The 25,695-nt window shown below is 36.3% G+C and overlaps 1 protein-coding gene and 1 non-coding gene across 2 annotated transcripts; one reads left to right on the forward strand and one right to left on the reverse strand.

Annotated features, from left to right (window-relative positions):
• Nucleotides 1–206: 206 nt before the first annotated feature.
• Nucleotides 207–25,031, reverse strand: cpa6 (carboxypeptidase A6). Its single transcript, XM_030122745.1, has 11 exons — nt 24,746–25,031; nt 19,467–19,542; nt 11,684–11,808; nt 9,923–10,037; nt 9,301–9,402; nt 9,096–9,200; nt 6,270–6,380; nt 5,931–6,021; nt 5,000–5,202; nt 4,814–4,898; nt 207–1,524 (listed from the first exon to the last, which is right to left on the reverse strand). Exons 1-11 carry the CDS (start codon nt 24,859–24,861, stop codon nt 1,310–1,312), a joined length of 1,344 nt encoding a protein of 447 aa, XP_029978605.1. The 5' UTR covers nt 24,862–25,031; the 3' UTR covers nt 207–1,309.
• trnaa-cgc (transfer RNA alanine (anticodon CGC)) lies at nt 3,372–3,444 on the forward strand. Its single transcript has one exon. It is a non-coding gene; the product is annotated as a tRNA-Ala (tRNA).
• Nucleotides 25,032–25,695: the final 664 nt, after the last annotated feature.

The raw sequence follows: 25,695 nt of genomic DNA on the forward strand, positions 1-25,695 counted from the left end.
CAGAGACTTTCTCTCTGCGAAGAGTGGAAAACAGCACATTATGTTCGAGAAAGAAAACATTTTTATCATTTCCTGATTAAGAGTGTCAATGAGCTAATTATAGATAGATTAAATCATGATACTAAGATGTTTATTACCAAACATTGCTTATCAGAATGTGTACAAAACACTTACAAAACACAAATATGACATTTCACAGTCATCTGGTTTTATTTTGCAAGAAGGCTACAAATAATACATAATACAAGTTTATGGTAAAAAGAAATGAAAAAATGTTAGACTTCCTATTAGAGACACAAGAGTAATAGCAGATTAATATCATAAAGATGACAATAAATGACATTATTTTAACATTTGTGAATTTCAAAAGCACCATATTTATTTTAACAATCCAGAACAGAGAGGATAATATGACACAATGACAATGGATTGTGGTGTTTTAACATCTTTAATTAAAGTCAGATAGTATACATATATATACAGTACATATATATAAAAAAATCTCATATTACACACATAAAATCTGTCACAAGTAAACATTTCTGACATTGTCGTTGACTCATACCTGAGTAAAGACACAGCACTCTATGGAACTGATGGGTCACACTTGAAGAAAATTCAGATTAAAGTCAATTAAATGTCAGATAAAGGCATCGCAAATTCAACCAAACATTAGAATGGCGTTAGCATATTTCATACACAACAGTTTTGCAGTAATAAAGGCATTCATACATTAAAAGTGAAGTCTAACCTGGCACTTAGTATAGAATGATTCCAAATAGAGAGCAAATAAAATACAAAAATAAAGATATGGTTGATTAAAAACAGTTGTTAACTTTACTCACGTTAACACATTTTTGAGAAACCGAGGGACCTGCTTCTCTAAAAGTGCTGCTGTAACATGACAAGTGCTTACATAACCACTTTTTTCTTCTTCTTTTTTTATTAGTGGAAAGGATTACATCCTTCGAAGGTCGTGGGCTAGATTTAAACCCAGTACACTGAATTTGCATGGAGCTTGTCATGGCCCACTGACCCATTGTAATGCTCTGACACTGTACATAAGATCTTAAGTAAAATCCTGGTGCATAACAGGATCCGTGGTATTTGGCATTAAAAAAAACCCACCACCATCAGTTAATGTCATATCAGAAGATGTAAATACGGTCAACAAGCTAAACAGAAATATGCTTTGCTGGTCCTTCAGCTCTTCACTGGATAATACCTGGGAGGAGCGTGAAATATCATAAGAATATGAGGTGTGGAGATAAGTAGATGTGAGAGTGGAACTCCGTGGCTCTCACTGCAGTCATATATATGGAAATCTGTCCCTGTTCGTCTCACATTTCTTCAGTAGACCTGAAGCGATGGCCTTCACTGCCCTTAAGGTCTCAGTGCAGGTCGGGTTGATCAGGGATTCAGGCAGGAGGAAGCCGAAATATCCTGTATCTCTCAACTCGAATGCAAACGCATAAGGGATACCGTTCCGATAGGCCCAGTCTATGGAACTGCCTGAGCTGACGTCTGTTAAGAGTTAAAAACAGAGGATAATGTTAGTGTCTTTATATATGCACTCAGAAATGTAGATTTTTGGGTAATATAGTAATATTGGAAGAAAAAAATTCAGTAAATCAAGTGATAAATCAATTAAGAAAACAGAAAAAAACACAAATAGAAAACAAAAGGAGTGTATGGACATTAAATTATTAATTATTCGTAATTGTATACAAATATATCCCTGCATATACACTCATCTCATCCATATACATACCTATATGCATAAAGGTACTCACACATACACACACACATTGCTTAATGAAAATCACATAACTCCAAATATCCTGATTTTAATTTTTGGGATAAACTAAAAAATGTTACATTATGGCTCAAGAAATTATCTGATTTCTAAAGATAAATAAACAGTTTTAAAACCCTCTTCGATTAGTTGGAGGTGCATTGTTGCAAAGCTAAAAAAAACAAACAAAAGGAAAAACAGTCCTGTGTTTTTGTGCTCATGATAAGTTGACTTTTTTGCTCTCATGGATTGTTGATACACCAAACATATGATGATCTAATAGAATATAATGCATAACTTAAATCACCCAACTGTATATTAAGTAGTTCACTTGAGCTCACACAGCAGTAAAATGAAACTAGAAGGAATATTTAAGTAAAAACTTCAAATAGGGTGAATTAGCCTCATGAGGGGATTACCATGAGACCAAGTGAAACCAAAAGAAAAAATGCAAATATCATACTCATAAGATAAATGGTAGATATGCTCTGATCTGAACGTCAGTACAGCTTTTTAAACCACTGGTTTTATGGATTTTCATTTTTTCAGTTAATTCAATAATAGTAAATCAATGCACAACAATGACTTAATTTTAAGGAAGACACTTACATATTGATTTAAATACAGAACTTAGTATGAGTTTGTGGTATGTGTACTTTTAATTGAATGAAGGATATATACATTTTCACACTACAAAAGACAGCATTAAGAGTTGTGTATCGATTAGATTAGTATGCATCAAACAAGTCAATATTTATTCATTTACATATAATAAAATTTCATGACTCGGTTGATTTCAAAACTGCTGAGATAATGTATAAAGTACAAAATTATTTATTAATAAATGGTTTTCAGAAGTTGTTGGAAGTTAAAGAAAAATAGCGTGAACTGAGAAGGACAGGAATTATATGAAATACAAGAAGTGGATGTTAAAGGGGTAAACATGTGGAGAGGCTATGGGAAGGGAGTGTTGATGTGTGATTCAGTTCACACATAAACAAATATATAATGCATGATCACAATGTCCTGCATGTTTGTTGTACTAAACGCCTGGAAATTTAGTTTTTGTTTTCTTTATTTTTATATTGTATAGATAACCAGCTAACTACACTGTTACCCATAAGGTTGGAATTTAATATTTTTATCCCTTTTCATGAAATAATTGTGACAATGTGATTTATTTTTTATAGATAAAGTGTAACTGGGACTCAGTATGTAATCATTGTACCTGGTCAAAGGTGATTACTGATGGAATAAAAACAGGAATGTGTCTAAAAACAAAATTACTCCAACTTCATGGCCAATAGTCTATTCATGAACATATATTGCTTTCTTTCAATATTGCATTCACCAAAAAACTGCTTACTTTAATATATTAAAGTACAAAGGTATCATAACCTATAGCGTCACTTTTTCAGTAGATAATTTTGTACAATGTAATTTAATATTTTGTCGATTTTTGTTTGCATGTATTCTTGCAAAAATTCCAAAAGAGACTAAACTGTTTATTCAGACTCTTTCAGTATAGTGGTAAGTATCCATGCCTATTTCAGGTTGGGATGCAGTGAAATCTGAAGGGGAATTAGCTCAAATGGTAGAGTGCTCGCTTCGCATGTGAGAGGTAGTGGGATCGATGCCCACATTCTCCAGTCAACCTTTAGTGGACACAGTAGGCAATATGCATGTGCTCTACACTGGGCCATACAAGGAAAAACACTGTACATGCACCTCATCTGCTGTACTGCCAGTTATTTGTGAGCTAGAGCTACTTTTTAAAATATATATACAATTTTTTTGTGTTTTGCATGTCTTTTTTTCTATTTTATTATTGGCTGCAGGTACAAAAATACATTTCACTGTGCATTGTATTATGTATAAATATCCATGAGACAAAAAAACTTATGTCTTATCTCTGAACTGAACTGAACAACTTCTTTCATCACTGAATGACTTTAAAACATTCTTTCTTAACATATTGGCGTTGTATAAACACAAAATTAGTACCGGTATTATTTGCTTCATAATTCATTCTATGAATAATATTTTTATTTGATTGAACAAAGGTTCCCAAATCTTTCAACGCAACACCAAAAAAGTCTATTTTATGTCTCTTTGTGACTCATTTACAAAAAAATGTGTAAAGTAGTATCATAGATTGGCATGATTTCTCTTCCATCATCAAAGCAATGCTGCCTTAAATCTAAGTCTTTGTATTGTTAAGTTTTAGCCTCATTTTCATCAATTTTTTTATCTTCTTGTTGGATCATTTTTGTCTTATTGCATCTTCTACTCAGTTTTTGTTGTTATGTGCTTAATATTTTTTTCATCTTGTTGTGTCTTTTACACTTTTTACACCATTTTCATATTTTACATCATTGTTGCATCATTTCTACGTAGTGGCTCGTGGCTTTTCATTGTTTTTGCCTTGTTAAATTTTTTTAAAGATAATTTTTTATGCAATTTTTGCATGTTTTATTCAAGTTTCTCATAATGTGGAATGTAATGTTTTATGTTATTACGCAATTTTCACCTTGTGCACCATTATTACGTCATCTCTGTCTTGTTGCTGGTTGGCCTTGCATAGATTTTGTCTTGTTACATCTGTTTTACATCATTTTTAAGTACTTTTTCTCTCATTGTATCTTTTATTCAGTTTTTGTCACTACATTTTTTAACTTTCATTGTTTTTGTCTCACTGTTTTTTTTTTTGCATGATTTTTTTCATCATTTATATCACCTTGTAACATGTTTTACATCATCTTGTCTTCTTCCTTTACATTTTCTATGACTTTGTTGAGGTCGACCTTTATAAACCTGTCCGTAAAATAGTCTTCTTTCCTTGTAATTGGAAAAATTAAGTCACATATCATATTACTGTTATGTATTTTATCCAATAAACCAGCTCTGTGACCTACTTTGGCTCCTGAGGCAGTTCTATCATATGAAGCAACCAGAAATAGTATGTACTTTTCTTTAACTAATACACAAGGTATGATGAAAATGAGTAGCGGTGCTCACATAAGGTGGTGGAAGCAGGTCCGTATCTATATCTCACGCCATAAGCAGAGTACAGGGCTGTCACTGCATTATGAGCTGCTGATTCCTGCAAGGCAAATTCACAAGAGCACCTCATCAGTAATCTTATAGATTTTCTCAGAGTGGAATTTAATATCAGACTGTTTGGGTTATATATACATCTCTTACCACACAGTCAAAGTTGGGGATAGTGGCGTATTTATAGGAATATGGGTAGAGTAGCATTTGGGCGTAGGCGTGGATGGATATGTACGCTTTGACCCGCTTCTTGTGCTTGCGCAGGAAGTTGGCGACTGCTTTAACTTCAGGTTCAGACTCGGGGTAGGGGCCACAGTAGGTGTCATCACAGGGGTGAGAGGAAGCACCTTCATCTGGAGAAAATAGAAAAGATAAAAAAAAAAAAAAAAGTTATGCTACTCAGTGACCTGGAGTTACACCTCTATCTGACCGCAGGTAAAGAGGAGACAACTATGACACTGTGATCTGCATTATTTATATTCTGTAGCTGCAATAGCCATGCAGGCAGTGACAGGAGATGGAGAGGGGATAAAATGATGCCAGTTCACGTAGATTGAAATCTCTGCAGTCACAATGAAATGCCAGGTTCCAAATGCTTCTTATTGTGTTCATATTAAATATTGTGCGCCTTCTTTATTACCAGTAGCACCTTTATTGCCACAATTGTAAACACATTGCTTCAGTTTCTAGCCATATTATCCAGTAAATGCTGCTGCTATAAAATGTCGCATTAACCACAAGTTCCTATAATATACATTTTTTAAGTTGTGTACACAGAGAGACCAACCTATAGAGGCAACACATCATCCCTGTATCTTTCTCTGCTTCCCATCTTATAGAATATTTCATTATGTCTCAACCCTCGTGGAGTGTTGATGATTCAGCAGGACCCCCTCCCCCTCTTTTGTGGAGACACACTGACATCAAACACAGATTGTTGGCTCCGCATTGACACTTTATCCGCAGCTCAGTAGTAGAGAAAAAAAGATGACAACAGAGTGCAATTTGCAGTATATTTGAGTGTACAAATGTGTGCAATTTGGCTGATTTCTGTCCGTTCATTCCGTGTTATCAAACTCACCACACCATTTCACTTTCCAGTTTCTGTTAGCGTCCACTCCTCGGCAGTGGAATTTGTGATTTTTGGACCGTGTTTTTCTCCAGAACCGATCCTACAGGAAAAAATATAGACAATGTCACTATGTGCACTCACTGTAACTTACCTGCCAACTCAGACATAATTCTAGTGTCACTCATTCAGCGCTTATGGGAATATTACCAACAGCAAATGTGCAGACAATAGTTAAAAGGCTTTTTTTCCCATTGGATTTAGGAATAACAGGTGGCATTTTGGTAAAAATACATAGCCAAACCTGCCCACAAGCCCTGTATTGTTCACAGAATCATAAACATGTCTTACTGTTGTCCAGCTAAAATGATATCCATCCACATTGAAAACAGGCATGATGTAGAAGTTGAGCTGGTTGAGGAGTCTCCTCATCACAGAGTCATACTGGTATGAGCCAAGGGTCTGTAATCATACAACAGTGCATAATAATGCTTAAAATTAAACTGTATTTTACTCATGATATACTGGATAAAGACAATGTCATATAATAAAACAACTACTATGCTATTAGAGATCAAATGCACTGTGTTGCTGTGTTTTATTATTCGATAACATATGTAGTTCACTGTCACACTTCTTCAAATACACAGCTACAGTAGGTTAATACTCAGTCTATGATAAGGATTGGAGAACAAAGCAGCCACTGAGTTAATACTGCTTACTCCTATACTCTAATCAGACAAGGCCAAGGTCAACCTGCTTTAAGCCTGGAACTAAAATAGTACCCTGACCTCCAGTGGCCAACTTGAGTTACTACATTACAGACAATTCTGTATTCAAGGTGCGCATTTGTGCCAAGTTGAACAGTTTTGACTTCTTTCCTGAGTGAAATGTTTACAGTATTATTTCCTTCCCTGTTTCCATTTCCACCTGTTTCTGATTTTATTGTTATGTGTCTTTCCCCTCCCTTCTCTGCAGACCTTAAACGGACCTTCAGCCCTCTTTGAAAAATCCCCTACTTAGCTTGTAAATGTATCTCATCACAGATAGTGAATTGGTATATTTCTATGTCTATATCATACAGTGACAAAAAAAAAAGTGTCCTAGTTTTCTACATGATTTGGTCATAAAATGTGATCTGATTTGACAAACACAGTGTCCTTAAATGAATATACTACTTGCAACAATTATACAGTCGTGGAAAACATTATTAGATCACCCTTGTTTTCTTCAATTTCTTGTTCATTTTAATGCCTGGTACGACTAAAGGTGCATTTGGTTGGACAAATATAATGATAACAACAAAACTAGCTCATAAGAGTTTAATTTCAGAGCTGATATCTGGCCATTTTCCATGGTTTTCTTGATAATCACCAAAATCACTTCAGTTCTTACATCAATAGCTATGGCATTGTACAGCCAAAAACAGTGCTTTTAGGCATTCCATGTTTTCTTTTCTGTCTGTTTTAGTCACATGATACACACAAGAGTTAGTACTTGATTGCATAACCACTGTTTTTGATGACTTTTGATGGTCTAATAATTGTATGAGTGACTCTGATCTGACATGTTGGAGTGGAGTGAAAACATTATATGCCTGACCCTTTAAGTAACATTCACAAGTTATTCACAATAATATTTGGTATACTCTGGTATGAGAACACACCTACATGACATTAATTATATTCTGTGCATTCGATGTCTGTTGAGTAATTTTAACCTATAAAGACCCAAACAGCTACTGGTGACCAAAAGCACTTACTGATCTGAAATGTTTAATACCTGTTTATCCACTAATCCTATCTTAAGAACTTAAGTTCTTACATCAATAGCTATGGCATTGTACTGCCAAAAACAGTGCTTTTAGACATTCCATGTTTTCTTCTCTGTCTGTTTTAGTCACATGATACACACAGGAGTTAGTACTTAATTGCATAACCATTGTTTTCGATGACTTTTGATGGTCTAATATTTTTTTCTTGTCTTCCTTAAAGATAGCTGTTAAACATTCAATCAATCAATCAATTTCAATTTATTACAAGATTATTACAAACAGTTATTAAAATCAACAATTGATCAACAAAGTACATTTTGTAATAGGACACCGCAGAAGCAGTCCTCAGCTTATAAAAGGGGGGCCCTTAAACATACAATAAGAGTATAATCTACATTCATTACATTTATAGTGCTGCAGGAAAAGTTAATATCCCTTAGGCTAATGGCTCCAAAAAGAGCTAATCAGAGTCAGAGGTTAGCAAACTTCAGGTCCAACCACTGAAATTAGATCAAAATTCTTGAGTTTTCAAGAAGCAACTGGTGATGCTACAAAGAGATTAGACCTTTGATCAAGAATTGTTGATATGTCTAAAACTGAAAGGGGTCACAGGTCAGATAACATTATATCTAGAGAACTAAGAATTTTCAAAGGGCTTATGCCTTCTCTTGCCAGTGTATTCTCAGGTAAGTTTTAAAGTGGATGCTATTTGGAAACAGAACGTCTGTTATGGAACCGAACCAACCAAAACATTATTAACCTAGAAAAGTACAGCTTTGTAATGTACGTGTGCTACTTTTTAGAGGCACATACTGAAACGGTTATTGTGTCCTCAACATCCGTTCAATCAGTTACTTAAGCTAGATGGCCAATATAAAACTTAGGCTGACAGATGAGATTCATCATGTAACAGCACAGAATAGAAATTTAGTATAACACGCTTTTGTTATATATTAATATTCATATACTCATACTTATTGGCACTCCTTATTGGCTCTCCTTGTGTTTCACTGTGTTGCAAAACCCACTCATCTGGCATCTAAGTAGCATAAAGCAACCTATTAAAGATTCTTGCATTTAATATCCGGCTCTGATCTACTAATGTCCTCACATCAGAGAGTACTAAGACTTTAAGGATTTGATGGACTGCAGGTTATGATCAACATCTGAACAGTAAAGAGTATTTGCATAACTGTACATGACAAGTGAACAGATGTCTGCGTTTTGTTGATGTGAGAGATTGCAAATCCCTTAGTACTTCATACAGGCCACCATTTAGGTTACCCTCAAAAGGACAGATGTTTGTGTTAAAAGGTTGAAAGGTTTAAGTGTTAGTGCATACAATGTATACACCTTAAATACTATTTTAAGCCATAAAGTGCAGGCTGAAATAACTTGACTACCTCTTTGACGAACCACTGACAGAAGGCTGGTCCTATCCATTCTCTGGCATGGACGCCACAGTCGATCCATACAGATTTCTTCTGGGGACGACTTCTCTTTCCTAGCTGACAGGAGACAACAATGTTTTAAAGACGAGCATGCATGTAAACACACCTGTTTCTTTTGATGCCATTTGTTCTATACGTCTCCAGCCTTCTCCCCTACCTGAAGCACATAAAGTGGTCTCCCCTCATACGACTTCCCAATGGAGAACATGGTAACCAGGTCAGGGTGCGTTCTGTTTATTTCAAACATCCAGCTCTGGATCTTTGGGAAATAACATCATCAGACGCATGAATGAAATTTGACAATAAATATAGGAAACAGTGTTGGTAATGCTAGCTCAAATCAAAAATCTGCACACAGGCATTGTTGAATGGCGTATAAGCATTGTGGGTTTTTTTTTTTTTTTATCAGAGGAGAGAGGATCAAAGCTCAGAGAGTTGTGGAGTTTAATGTGCTGTGGAGTCTCTCTGAAGGCACTCAGGATCTGTGTGTGGAATGCATTCAGGCCCTGCTCCTTCATAGGTCCTGACAGACTCATGAACCTTGAGCTTGATCAACCTGGGAAAATAAACACTCTAAAGCCGTGAAGTGTCTGAAGTAGAGTGTTATTCGGTTTGTGTGTCTGAAAGCACGAGGCTGTGGGAGAGAGACCTGTGGAATGGGGTAATTGGGAGTTTAAGAGCACCTCAGAAAGGATGTGTGTTTACTGTGTGTGTGCATTAGAGATCAAACAAGACGGTGAGCGATAAGTAGGTGGGTAGATGGTGGGCTTCACATCTACCTCTTCCAGTGAGTGGTAAACTTCGTAGTCATACTGAGACTCTGACCTCCGCTTGCGAGAGGAGCGATATCCTGTCTGCTTTTCAATTTCCTTCTGCAGATTGGAGATAAACACCCTGCGCAAAGAACGGAGGGGAAACATGACAGACATGATAGCCAACCACGCTAGCATCCTTGCAAATAATATTAACTCATAAAGACCCAATCATCCACTGCTGACCAAAACCATCTCCTGAATTATTGTAATTGTCTTGCATCATTTTGTCAGGTATATATTTACCTATATTTTGTTTGTTTTGTACTTCCTAGATATGTAGTTTTGCACGTGGTTTTGAATTAATTTTGTATTAATTTTGTATTATCTATGGATGTATTTTGTTTAGTTTGTCTGACTTTATACAGTATGACTTTATAGCTAGTTGTATATAGCTAACCATTAAGGCAATTATTATTTAGAAGGGGGCAAGAAATATAAGATTTTCTTCATCCTGCTCCTTTTCGAGCATGGGTGTATACATGTTTGTTCACCTGATGATTATTGAATATCTGCTGATGAAATGCACAACCATGAATGAAATAAATGAAATGAAAATGTTAAATACCTGTTGATCCACTAATCCTATCAATACATGTAAATAATTGGTGTAAAATACAGTTTGTCATCTTTTCATGGTCATCAGATATGACCCATGTGGACGTTCAGAGGCTCCGTAGTGAATGTGGAAACACCGTCATCTTCTACAACATTGATTCACTCGTTAAACCCATGGAGTTGGATCAATGACAGTGGATGGAGGCACTTGTTTGTATGTTGACTTATTGATATATTTACTGAAAAAGTCCCCTTTTCATCAGTTTATCTGTTTTCATAAAATAACTTTTGAGTGTACCGTAAAAATGAAATATAGGAAAATACATTATTTACAGTGAAAAATGCAAAACAATATTATAATAAATGGCAATGGATCACTTAAGAAAGGTTGAATAGAGAAAAATTAATTTGGGAACTGCCAGAAAAATAACACTGTGTCTTTAAGCGTTAAAACATGACAGTACCTATAGAATTTATAGTCAGTGAGGTTTTACTGAAGCATAAAATGATTTCCTGTCTTCCCTTTATGTTTTATGTCAATTCATAGTAGCTACATTGGTAGTCAGACTGTAAAACATTCTCATGAGATATTCGTATGCAAATTATCATCTACAACTATTTTAATAACACTAAAGGGCCGGGATATTTTGCTTTTAGCTGAATGCATTCTTTGACGCTTCCTCAAAAACCAACCACCTACCAAAGTTCCCTGCAGTGGAAACCATTTTTGAAAACTCCTCAGTCAATCAGCACAAAGCTGAAAAAGACCTTCATCCTCAGATCTACAATTCCTCCCTTAGGACAGATATGACAATGGAACTCTTTCTAGCTGCGGCTGCGGCTGCTTTGATAAAACTCCATCATTTCAACTTTAATTTTGATGAGGGATGGGGTGGAGAGATGAAAGGCTCACTTTCTGGAGCAGATTGGGAAAGGGGTTCTGAAGCACTGTGGGTGTGTTTTTGTATGTGTCCCAGCTTTGAGGAAGTAGGAGGTCTTTTGCATGCAAACTATGGCTGGCTGTGCATGTGCAAATCATATATTCCGGTTGAAGGAAGCTGGGTAATTTTATCGGCCTTTGGATAACAGATGTGTAGAAATGCTGCTAACAAGATCAGCAGATGTGTGTGTTCTGACTGTGTTATTAGCCGGTGGTCTTTTCAGTCTTACCGATAATCAATGCGCTTCTGCTTCAACCGTGCATGAAGGCCTTGGGTGTCATTGCGTTTCACGTGTACATCCACCGTGGCATTATGACCAATTAGAGAAATGCTGTTGGGCTGCCATAGGTCCACCTAAAGGGATACAATCAAGATTGTGCTGAAATGTTACAGGATATTACAATTGATAGGTAGAATTTGTGACAGAAATAACTTTACAACTTTACAAATATAATTAATGTCCATTCCTTAACCCTTTCATGTATAGTGGTCACTCCAGTGGACAGTTGTTCTCCAGCTGTTCTCTTGTATATTCATGGGTTTAGTGGTTTTAGTTCCATATCAGCCAACACAGTGGACACTTACACACCATCTCATAAACTGACATTCATACCATTACTGTAACTTTGCTGTTCTTGATTGGTTCTTGAGTGGAAATCAATTGTTAATTGTTATTTTTTGCATATTATCTCCATGAAGTGAGTATTAACTAGTATTAGAATATGTTCAAATGTGAGAAAACATCAGATTAGCAGCATTAAACATGGTTTCATTTGACTGTTTTCAGATCACTTTATGATATTGGGTTTGAAATACATGTTTCTTTGCGTCAAGAATAAAATTCATGGTGTAGTTGAGTGGACATTTTTGTAAATCTATGAAAAAAACCCTCAGTCTCATTGTTTTTTTTCATGCCTAAGGAGGAATAAAAACACTCAAAAGTAAATAAATAAATAAAAAATAAAAACTCAACTGAAGTTCTCATAATTCATGCATGAAAGGGTTATTATTATTAATAATAATAATAATAATAATAATAATAATAATAATAATAATAATAATAATAATGACTTCATTTATATAGCACTTTTTGAAAGATTTCATTTAGTGCTTTACAATAAAATCAGAAGTAAAATACAAAGACAAAAGAAAACACACAGCTACATACACAGACAGAGGCATAAACATATAAAACCAAATGGTCATAAAACCCACCCCTAACTAAAAGCCTGTCTAAAACAGAAGGTCTCCAGTTGTTTTTTAAAAGACTCAAGTGTCAAAGTGTGAAGTGCCAGTGGCAATGTATTCCACTGGCACTCCACTTTTTATACATTCCACTATAATGTATAAAATGTATTTTATTGTTCACTGAAAATTCTACTATTTGCTTACTTATGCTAGTTATTTATTTAGCTGTGTTATTTATTGCTAATTGTTGTTACTAATTTTTGTGCTGATATATGTTGATCTGTTGTCTTTGACATATATTGACCTTATCTGATGGAAAGGGAGTTTCCTCAAATGAGACAAATGCACTTTTCAGATTAATAAAGTTGTCTGAATCTGTATTCCTCTGAAAATCTATTGTGAAAATGTTTGGGCATGACGTAAGTGAAGAATTCTAAAATTAATTTCTAAAAAAGGTAATCAAATGGGCATGACGTAAGTGAAGAATTCTAAAATTAATTTCTAAAAAAGGTAATCAAATGGGCATGACATAAGTGAAGAATTCTAAAATTAATTTCTAAAAAAGATAATCAAATTGAAGCAAATATTTCATTAAAACATAGACTGATGCATGAAGCTTTTCATAGTGGCATAGATTCAATGAATATGACTGAACCATAAAGATGGATGTGGTATTATTATAATAATGTCCGTGTTGTAGTTTTCTCTGTGGTGTAATGACATTTTATTAAATAGAGATACTACTAATAATTTTTGGATGTTTTATGCTGCATTGCCCCATGGACACATACAATCTCTAGAGTTTAATGAACAGAACTAGGATGACTGATAAAGTGCTGAATAATATAAAGTGGAATTCCCTCAATTAACTGATTCCGTGAAAGACACTATTATCTCAGACACTTATTGTTTGAAACAGCCTCAAACATTTAGTGATAATGACCGAATCGTTTTAAGATTTTACCATTCCTCTGTCTTTACCTTCCAGCGATGGACTGAATCACACTCTAATGTGTCTTTTTAACAACATGCCGTAAATAAATGTGCTACCCTTCAACTCTTTAACCTCACATTAGTAGTGAAAAATTTGTCTTTCAGCGCCTGTTATCAGACCACGACAGTTTAGCTCTAACAACTAGTCCATTAACCAAACACTCTGGTGCACCAAATAAACACAGACACCATGTGGTAACTCGGATAAAATAACAATGAGAGAGAAAGAAAGCAGTGGAATAAGGAAAACAGTGTATTCAGCAAATAGAGAAACAATATTCATATACACGATTGACTATCATGGGTATATAGCGTGTTATGTATCTGGTGTTTCAGTGTTTGCAGACGTGTTTGATCATCCTCAGCTGGATTTCATTTACATGGGGCTTAGACATTCAGACTGGCACACATGCTTGTTAATGTGTCAATTGGTTTAATGGTTTACAGAACGCATACCAGATTAATTCATCTTGTTTAGAGCCAGAGGGGATCAGAATCCTGTGCTGGAATGTTTGGTACCCTCCAATATAAACCACTCTCTACTGCTACACTTTTATGGCGTTTCCAAATGGTTAACTACCCCAAATGTTACAGCGCCACTCCTCTGTTAGCCAAACAATCCCAGAACACACATGCCTAAAAGCCACTTAAATATCTCTGATCAGATAACTCCTCACGAACAATTCTCTAACATTTTATAGATGCATTTACGAGCACTAGATGTTCTTTGTCCGCTCCATAAATCTTTTATCTCAAGATCATGTGTGTGTTTTGTTTTTTTTTTCTTTTTAGTGTGTATGCAAGAGAGATGTAAATTGCGTTTTTTCTTGTGTTGGTTGATTTAATAGTGGTGTGGCAGAACAAGAAAGGAAAAGTTATGGTTCAATAAAAAGTTACCTTAGGCTCATGAGGTGAAGTTAAAGTGAGTGTTTATATGTGAAGTAAAAGATGACATTTAATATGCTCTTAAAGTCTGTTTTATCTGAATTCTAAAAGTTTTTTGATCTATGGAGGGATGTTCTCAACTATATGAGTAGATTGTAGAAATCTGAACTACCCAGGTCTCCAAGGCTATGTCTACTGGGGGACAGAACAGAGATGCCACATTTAGATACATTTTTATTTAGAATTATTAAGGCCAGCATGATAACTGAAAGAAATATGGACAACCTCCATTCCAGGAGTGGATGATGGAAGTTGGAAAAGCAGCAGCATATGAAAGAATGTCTTATAGGATGCAGGACAAGACAGAAACATATTTGAAATGGAGCAAAAACACTGAAAAAACAATGATCACATACCTTATGTATGTATGTGTGTATATTATGATTAGACACCTCTGTGTAGATATTTATGGTGTATGTATATATTACATACATGGATACTCAAAGATGATGTGTGTGGGATAAAAGCCACAATATTGATATGAAGACCCCTTCTGTTACGGGTGGGTAATTTACCAATGCTCTATTGTTAGTATTTGATGTATGATGATGTGATATGTTTGGAAAGAGTTAATAAAAATGCAAGTCATAAAAAAACAGCATGATGACCTGTGCCAGAATGATTTTAAGATGTTGGAAGGAATCTCACACTGCCACACTGAATATGTGGAAGATTCAAATAACAGAAACAGTTGCATACGAGAAGATGCTGGGGCAACTGAGCAGAACGAGTGACACAGTTAACAAACACTGGGATGGTTTCAGTAAATATATATCTGGGGAATTTGACCCAAACCTGTAAAGATTAAGGATGATACTGCAATATACATAGATGCCTGCTTTTCTCCTGTAAAGGTCTATTAATATCTGCCAAATAGCCTAGTTTTGTTTTATTTTTGTCTTGTCTTGTTCTGTTTTGTTTATGAGTTGGATGGACATTGCTATATTATTCTTGAAAATGTTAAAAATGCAATAAACATTTTGAATTATTAAAAAAAGTTATTTGACAGGTTGCAAAGCCTCATGTTAGATTTTTAAGTATTGCGTTAGATCAGTATTTTTCAACCTTGGCGTCAGGACCCCACGTGGGGTCGCCTGAAATTCAAATGGGGTTGCCTGAAATTTCTAGTAATTGATTAAAAAAAAAAATAATAATACTAAAAAATATGTTTTAATAATTCAATATATATGCCATTATAATTAAAACACCACACACTTTTCCAAATAAAAATAAAAAAAGCTGCATTATATACATTATATAGGCTAATAGTCAACTAAAATTGTTGTTTATTTGCAACATATTATAACAAACTATTACATGATCAAAAACAAATTAATTTTGGCAAAAAACAGTCTCTGTTTTGAATGTCTGGGGTTGCCAGAAATTTGTGACATTAAAATGGGGTCACGAGCCAAAAAAGGTTGGAAACCACTACGTTAGACATTTGTGAAGGTTTAAGAATACACAAAAGTAATTGTTAGATTTTGTAGAAATCAAGAATGTGGAAATCTCTTATCTGGTATACATAGATTTAGTAAAGGTATTTCCATTACTGGGTTCGTTCAAGTGTTGTTGTGTTTCTGCACTGCACTGCTGGGAATGCTCCTGTCAGTCAAACAGTGCCTTCGGGACTGGGATGTTTACTTTCAGTTTGTAACACCTTCTGTCTCTGTAGATAATCCTCTATCTGCTCACAGTGTCTATCATATGTCAAACTATTTACTATTTCTATCCTTAACTGTTGTTGTTGCTTCTGTAAATGTAAAACACAAACTCCTGAAGGTTAAGGTGTGGGAATGACCTCCCCAATAGCAGGTGTGTGATGGACACAAATAGGACTAGGTAAAATGTTGGACCACTCTGCCTTAAAGGTAGACAAATACACTGATATAAGTAGTTGATGGGTTCGATTTTACTGTGTTCTGTAGTGTCTTGTTATTTATTATTAACATCATGTTTTTCCTGAGGCCAAAATGGTTAACTCTGGCACTGTGGGCATCGCAGTGAAGCCGAGCTACTGAAAACACTTTTCCACAGCTGTCAAAACAGTAGCTGCAACTGTCTAGGTTGGCCTTGGAGCACTGTGTCCACTATCCTGCCACACATAAAACTCCGGCCAATTCCTGACCAGCAACCTGGCTCACCGCTGGTATCCCCCACCACGAACCATTAACATTTACTGAGACCATGTTTGCCCTGTTCTGCTCTGCCCACGCTCAGCACTGATAGCGGATCATTTAATGATGAGGCCTTTCAAATAAAAACCCAACAGAACTAACACTGACAAATGACTTTATACAGACAATACTGACACTTCAACATGCAGGAGTTTGATTTACCCATGTCAAAAACTTTGCTGTTTGATATTAACCCATAAAGACCCAGTGCTACAGTTGTAGCAGTTCCCAAATGCATTTTTCTGTATATTTAAGTGATTTCATTCATTCATTCATTCATTTTCTGAACCCGCGTTATCCTCACTAGGGTCATGGGGGTCACTGAAGCCTATCCCAGCTATTTACAGCCAAAGGTGGGGTACACCCTGGACATATTGCCAGTTCATCTCAGGGCTGACATATAGAGACAAACAATCACTCTCATGTGTACACCTATGGGCAATTTTGATTAACCAATTAACCTATCAGTGCATGTCTTTGGATGGTGGGAGGAAGCCGAAGTACCGGGAGAGAACCCATGCAGACACGGGGAGAACATGCAAACTCCACCATGTTAGGTTCCATCCCCATTGACTGGTGTTGGAATCAAACCCAGGACCTTCTTGCTGTGAGGAGTGCTATCCACTGCACCACTGTGTCGCCATTTAAGTGATTTATCACTCTTTATTATCATATTATTCTCTATATTTTGCATTGTTTTCAGTGAAAATTGTGCATTTTCCTGTATTTAATTCACTGATCATGCAGATGTTCATTAAACTTCAGATTAAAGTTGAGGATTATTATATCAAAAATAGAGAAAACTGAAGAAAACGTCACTTCTTCAGCCAAGATATCAATAACTGAATGTGAAACAAGTGCCTACCTCCACTGTCATTGATCAAACTCCATGGGTTTTAATCAGTGTTGTAGAAGATGATGGCATTTCTATGTTCACTCCTTAGCCTCTGAACATCCAAATGGGTCATATCTGATGACCATGAAAAAATGGCAAACTGTATTTTACCTAAATTCTTTACATGTCTTGATAGGTTCAATGGTTCAGAGGATATTAAACATTTTAGATCAGTAGATGCTTGTGGTCACCAATGGCTGTTTGGGTCTTTATGGGTTAAACTTCCTGTCTCTGAGATATACTGACTTCAGGAGAACTCACATAAATTAAAGACGATTAGGAATTTTTCCACATCATTTCAGCTTTATTGATTTTGCCTGATGGTTAGAAAATACATCTGCTGCTTTTCAGATACTGACTGAATAATGGATTTGACTGATTCAATTCTGCAATCAGAGTTGTTTCCTGGTCACCAAAGGAATACTTTTATGGTCTCTGTTCTCTTATCCATTTCTGGAATATAACATTTTTATTATTACGCTTTGATATTGCATGAGTACAACTGCTCTGAATAAACCAATCATCTACAGATGCAGAATACAACACACAGCATTTCCTCAAATAAACTAACTCAGACGGTTTGTCCGTTTGTTCTTTAGTTAACAGCAGGCGTAGAGTTGCATCACACGTTTTATGCATTTCAAAACGTATCTTTGCTTTCTATTTTCAAACATCGTGCAAAGGAAGGTCATGCATGCTCTAGAGGCTGATGGGTAATTAATCCCAAATGAGTATGGAAAAAGAAAGCAGGCCTTTGTGTCCTCCAGGGTTTCCCCTAATTTCACTATCATAGAAACACATGTTCATGTAGTTTGTAAACTGTAAGAGATCCAGGCTCTTCAGGCCCATAATGAAGAGTCTTCTCACTGAAAGAATAAAACCTCTTCTCTCTGTAGTATTTCTCAGACTCATTTGTGACAGATGTCTCTCTGTTTTGCCTATTGTGGTCTTCTGGCCTCTGTCACATCACCCCCCACATGCACTTTTACTACCATTGTCACGCCTCACTCTGTTTATGCTCAGGTGTCATGTTGTAAAGAGGCTCCAGTTGGACAACAGGTGTGGTCAGAAAATGAACAAATAATACAATTTAATGTGGCGGAAAGTGAAAGAAACACTTAAAGGAGTGATATTTTACTTTTTAAAAAATGGAATTATACACTTTCAAACATTTCCCTGTGGTCTACATGAACTGTAAATGCTATGTTTGGGTCTGAATTCTTCATTAATTGAACTCCACAGGTCCATCTTCAATCCGATTTCTGAGTAAAAGGTCGTTTTGAGCGCTGGCCCTTTAAATGCAAATGAGCCACTTCATGCCCCACCCCCTCCAGGTTGTTGACTGTGCTGCTCTGTCAATCAACAACTGAACATTTTAGGGAATTGGCTTGAAATTTTGACATATTTTCAATATGGACTACAACCGCTACGTTTATGGCATACTCTGAGAAATGTTGATCGGAAGTCTTGACCTTATTTGTGCAAATGTTGTGACGTAACTACTTATAGATGTAACAAATTAAGCAGGAATTAATACGGTTGTAGAAATCCACTCGATTTTTGCCAAAACGAATATAAAGATAGCTTTGCAGCACCTGGAGGATTCAAATTCAAACTTTGGGAACTATTAGAGTCCAAATACACAAATAAATGTACCAAAGACTAATAAAAGTGAGTTTAGCAAAATATGACCCCTTTAAATTACAACAAAGACATGTCTACACACCAGAAAAAAGATTTAAAAATACATAATTGCATTGAAAATATACTGTATGTGTATGGGAAGCAGATATATGAAAAAAATACATGCCAACCTTTATGTGTCCCAGAATTTTCTTGACAGCTCGAACCTCCTCGTCGTTACTTGGAGTTATCCTAAAAACCTGATCACTGTAAAAAAAAAAAAAAAAAATACTGCTGTAAGTGTTAGATTACATCTCAGATCATAATGCCCCAGAGGACTTTTACACCACTAAAATTCCTATAGCGCAGCTCGGATCCATTTTCGCTAAGTGCACTTGATTTCAAAAACATCTGGGCCATTGCGTCACAGGTAATGCATCCACCTTTTGTCCTGATTGAAGGTGGCACTTAACAACAGCAGATGTTTGATGTAGAAATGGGTGGCTCCTCTTTTAGAGTGCTACAGATAACAGGGTTAAACCCCAGTCAAACAATCTGTCTGACACATCATTATAGGATTATATTTCATCGGTTCCAGCTCTGCAGGTAGCACCCAGATCAACTCTTTGGCAGATTCAGAAGCAGCTGTTTCAGATTTTCACACTATTCAACCATCAATCATTGGCTGGTTCAATATAAAAACATCTATTTATGAGAAAGCAGAGTCTTGTACAAATACTCCAATATTTTAGATACTTTACTCAGTATTTACTATGCTTGATGGAATACAAATGAAGATTATATTTTAACCCTTAAAGACCTCATGTGATTTTGTGGCAGTTCCCAAATGAGTTTTTCTCTATATTTAGCCTTTCTTTATTTTCTATAAATTTTTTTTTCATTTTACCTTTATTTAACCAGGAAGTCCCTTTGAAATTAGGAATCTCTTTTGCAAGGAAGACTTCGCCAAGGTAGCAGCCATACAAAGTCCAAACAACATAAAACACATACATGATACACAATTAACAATAAAACACAATAACAACTATTCAACCATAATGGCTTCTTAAGTGATTTATTAGCACTTATTACAATATCATCCTCTGTATTTTGCTTTTTTTTTTTTAAGTGAATTTGTGTTTTCCTATAATTAATTCACTGATCATGTACAGGGTGGGGAAGCAAAATTTACAATGAACATTTAGTTGTTTTTTCTCAGCAGGCACTACGTCAATTGTTTTGAAACCAAACATATATTGATGTCATAATCATACCTAACACTATTATCCATACCTTTTCAGAAACTTTTGCCCATATGAGTAATCAGGAAAGCAAACGTCAAAGAGTGTGTGATTTGCTGAATGCACTCGTCACACCAAAGGAGATTTCAAAAATAGTTGGAGTGTCCATAAAGACTGTTTATAATGTAAAGAAGAGAATGACTATGAGCAAAACTATTAGGAGAAAGTCTGGAAGATACTATTAAAGAAGAATGGGAGAAGTTGTCACCCGAATATATGAGGAACACTTGCGCAAGTTTCAGGAAGCGTGTGAAGGCAGTTATTGAGAAAGAAGGAGGACACATAGAATAAAAACATTTTCTATTATGTACATTTTCTTGTGGCAAATAAATTCTCATGACTTTCAATAAACTAATTGGTCATACACTGTCTTTCAATCCCTGCCTCAAAATATTGTAAATTTTGCTTCCCCACCCTGTAGATGTTCATAAAGCTCAAAGTAAAGTTGAGGGTTAATATATCAGAAACAGAGAAAACTGAAGAAAAAGTGACTTTTTCAGTAGAATATATCATTAGTTGAATATAAACTAAGTGTCTCCACCCCTTGTCATTGATTCAACTCCATGGGTTTTACTGGTGAATTAATGTTCTAGAAGATGACGGTGTTTCCATTGTAACTATGGAGCCTCTGAGCGTCCAAATGGGTCATATCTGATGACCATGAAAGGATGACAAACTGAATTTTACACCAATTATTTACATGTATTGATAGGATTAATGGATCAACAGGTATTAAACAGTTTACATCAGTGGATGCTTTTAGTTGCTGGTGAATGTTTGGGTCTTTATGGGTTAACTCAGTGGTTCCTAACCTTTTTTGGCTCATGATCCCATTTTAACATCACAAATTTCCGGCGACCCCAGACATTCAAAACAGAGCCTTTTTTTTTTTTTTTTTTTTTGCTAAAATTAATTTGTTTTTGATCATGTAATAGTTTGCTATACTATGTTGCAAATAAACATTCCTTTTAGATGACATTTAGGCTATATAATATATATTTTTATGGACAGAGGCAGAAAAGCCAGGTGTAGATTACTGCACATAGTGAGAATTTTATTTTCCTCGGTCAGGATATGTACAGTCAGTCCAGCTTGGATTTACAAAGCTGGCAATTAAAACTGAACAAACAATAACTCAAACTATGAATTATGAAAGAGCTGCAGCATCTGAAACTGACCACAATGAACATTTGAAAGATAAACAGTACCACAGTGCTTCAGTTTCAGCTTCAGAGTTTGTCTTTTATGTATTATGACTGTCTCTCTCAACTCACCATATATTTTTTATTAGTAAGTTTTTTTTATTTTTATCAATTACTAGAAATTTCAGGCAACCCCATTTGAATTCCAGATGACCCCAAGGTTAAAAACACTGGGTTAACTTAAATGGAATCATGTGTTATAGAATAAATTTGTAAAATGAGTCATAATATAAAAAGCATAAGAAGTACATTCTGAAAGTGCATACCTCTGACAGTTCTTTACGTCTTTACAGATCACTGTAAACAGATATAGCTTCTTGGTGTTTCTAACTGATTCAGCAAACCACATCTTTTAAATACCTTTTCACACACAAAGACACTCTGTATCTTCATCATGAATCTTACATAAGAGCTGCTTTTATTCTGCACATCTCAGTCCTCGTGTTGACCTTTAAGGTAACACACTGCCAAACATTCTCCTCATCGTCGACTCTCCGTGCTTACCCTGTTACTACCTGTCTATCTGCCAGGCTCCGTCTGTTCCACTATTTAAGCGTCTTTCTTTACTGTTTCCATCTTCTGCTCTTGCGTTTCTGTTTTTTAAGAGCTTTTTTTTTTTTCTTTTTTTTTTTTTTTTTTTTTACAAGGGCACACAGGAAGTTGGGCGCCCTGAATAAAGGTGCTAACTGACCACTCTGATGTGTGGCGAACAAAAGGAGCACAGTGCCCAACATGAGTAGGCACCTCATTTCAGTAACAACAACACACTGCCAAAAAACGGACTGTCTCCACGGCAACGGTGGTGATAGATGATGGACTTCAAAGTGGACAGGCAACAAGTTGTTTTTGGAGGTAGGAATATTGTCAGGGTGGTGTGATGTGCCTAAAACTGATAAGACACACAGCCTCTACACAGATCACAAATGTAAAAAACAAGCTACTGGTCTTGATGAAACATCAGAGAAAGAACTGATTCCATAACTTCAATCAGCTTTTACTGATCTGAACAGGTAAGACTTTTTAGTTTTTACCTCTACTCGCCACTGTTAACATAAAGCGGCACCTCTGAGCTCCACTCCACCCCAGACTGAACCATTTCTTTACTCTTAAGTGATTCTCAAAGATGACATACTGTTTTTGTTACAGCTCTGGTTTGGCAGCGGCCCGTTTGCTTTGCATTTACCAGCTCCAGGGCAATCTGGACTAAAGCTGTCTTTAAGTTGTCACTCTTTGATTTCCACAGCAGTTCCTTCTGGGATGGAAGCAATCTGTTTTTCAGACTATCTGGCCCTTAAACCAAGACACAGACTCTCAGCGGTGGTTAAGCAATAGTATTATTTAGTACAAGCCCTTCATTTGCAGTGTCTGCGTCTTGTAGAGTCATAGGACTAAAATGATTCATTAATTAGTAATAAGATCTTTACATTTTCTGCATTTTAGTGTATGAACCTTTAGTTTTACATTTAACATTAACCCATAAAGACCCACACATCCATCAGCAACCAAAACCATCTACTGATCTAAACTGTTTAATAAATGTTGATCCACTAATCCTATCAATACATGTAAATTATTGGTGTAAAATGCAGTTTGTCGTCTTTTCATGGTCATTAGATATGACCCATTTGGATGCTCAGAGGCTTCGTAGTGAACACGGAAACACTGTCATCTTCTACAACATTAAGTCACCAGTAAAACCCATGGAGTTTGATCAATGAAAAGGGATGGAGACACTTAGTTTATGATATATTAATGATATATTTTAATGAAAAAGTAACTTTTTCAACAGTTTTCTCTGCTTCTGATATAACCTTCAACTTTAATCTGATCTTTTATGACCATCTTCATGAGCAGTACATTTAATATAGGAAAATACCCAATTTATACTGATAAAATACAAAGTGCAGAAGATTATTTTATAATAAATGGTGATAAATCACTTAAGAAAGGTTAGATATTGAGAAAATTCAATTGGGAACTGACACAAATGTAGCACTGGGCCTTTATGTGTTAACATTAACATTAACATTATCCAAAATATATGCTGCTGGGGGGAGTTTCCAGCTGAGTTGGCCTCTGTATGGCCCTACTTATCTACATCAAAAGCTCTTTTGGAAAACACCATAAATACCTTAACATGTAAAAGTCCTGACTCTTACATACTTATCCAAACTGCTAAGTACATGTCTAGCTTCACAGGGTTCCAGTGACTATTTATTCAAGTGCTACCTGAATTTCACAGCCAATGTCAAATCCAAAGAGTTAATTCTTTTAAGCCGCATGTGGTGACTTGGTGTATGATAGATGTACTTTTGGGGTCATGCCCTTTGTATTTCACAAGATGGAAAAGTCTCTCTGGGCTTACACTATGTACTTTTAAGAGTCTGTTTTTAACAAATAGAAATAATCTGGTCCTCTGCTCCTCTCTACACATATAAAAATCCTGTCTCAGTCAGAAAAAGCCAGACTGGCATGCACTGACATTGGACAAAAATGACTCTCACGTCAATTTCTTCTAATTAGAGACACAAACTATGCATGAGTTCACTGTTCTGAGAGTCGCTGCCGTGTCTCAAAAACATACTTTGAATAGAAGTTGGTAGTTTGAGCTGGATGACAGGCAAGCAATGCAGAGAGCATCTCCAGTGCTGTCTGCGCCTGTCATGGACAATATCAAACTTCTGTGCAATGCAACAGAACAGATGGAGGCTTAACGAGGTATCAGTGAAGTTTGATAAGAATATTTCAAAATGCATACTCTGAAAATATTAGAACACGGTGAGCATAAAGACTCTTTGTTCATTTTCTCCACTTTCATTATGAGATAAGACCGTCTCCTGATGTACAGATAGTCCTGACAGACACTGGTGCGCTTTTCCTGCAAATCTCAACTCGTTCTCAACATGAATAAACGCTCTGGCATGCTTAGGATCTCATGAGCACCACTAAATGGGGGTCTTTACTCACCCTGCGTAGCGGTTGTTGTAGAGATAGGCACCGACTGGACATAACACATTACTGCAGATTATCACACAAGTCAGTAAAACCGAGGCGCGAAATACGCTCCGATGGTCCAGAGCCATCCTAGTCCCGCAGATCAAAGACGGGAGGACACTGGCTGGGTTACTTTTGCAGGATGCAGACCAGTTTATCAGAAGTAGAAATGTGCGGTTGCGCGCACCAAAGTCACTTTCTCGTGTCCGCGCAGCAGTCTCACTTCAGTACTTCTCTGATACAGAAGGTGCCAAAGTCGGTCAATTGGCGCAGGGGGAGGCATTTACCACCCCCCCTTTGAAGATCTGGAGGGAATATGTATGGTAGTAGCCCTTTTTAACATGAGGAGGACCTGAGTCACGTGGTCCACGGTCGGTAAAGTTGGTGGTAACTGGATGCCTCTGTGCGCCGTGCGTACTGTGCGCCCTGGACGGATGATATCCAGGTGGTGTTAAATGCGGTCTGTATGTCCATCTGTAGTGAACAATGAACTCAAGCAGTGTATATATTCACCCACTATCACGTCTCAGCCTGCCTCGTTGTATCCTAAATGCATTCAAGCTCTCTGCGTAAAGACACAGACGGTATCAAGTAACTTATCTTCATATCTGAACAACAGTCTTATTCTTTAGGGTCTTTAAAGAAGGCATTCATCTCCTTTCTTGTTTTGCATAATCAGATTTTTGCTCTAAATCTGTCAAATGTGTTGTCCTGTCTACTGATCCATCATTCAGTTCAGATTTCCTGCCATGGTTATAGGCAGTATCATTAGTTTTGAGTCTCCAGGTTGAACAACAGCAGACTACTGTTTGTTCATTCAGACTTTAAGAGCCCATTAAGTTCCTCAGCTTCCTGTTCACTTACATCTCGATTCCCCAAAGCCATTGAGAAAAGCAGTTACCAGCTCTGTCAAGCTCCGGCTT

Source organism: Sphaeramia orbicularis, chromosome 20 (assembly GCF_902148855.1).
Source record: "Sphaeramia orbicularis chromosome 20, fSphaOr1.1, whole genome shotgun sequence".
NCBI classification, from domain to species: domain Eukaryota; kingdom Metazoa; phylum Chordata; class Actinopteri; order Kurtiformes; family Apogonidae; genus Sphaeramia; species Sphaeramia orbicularis.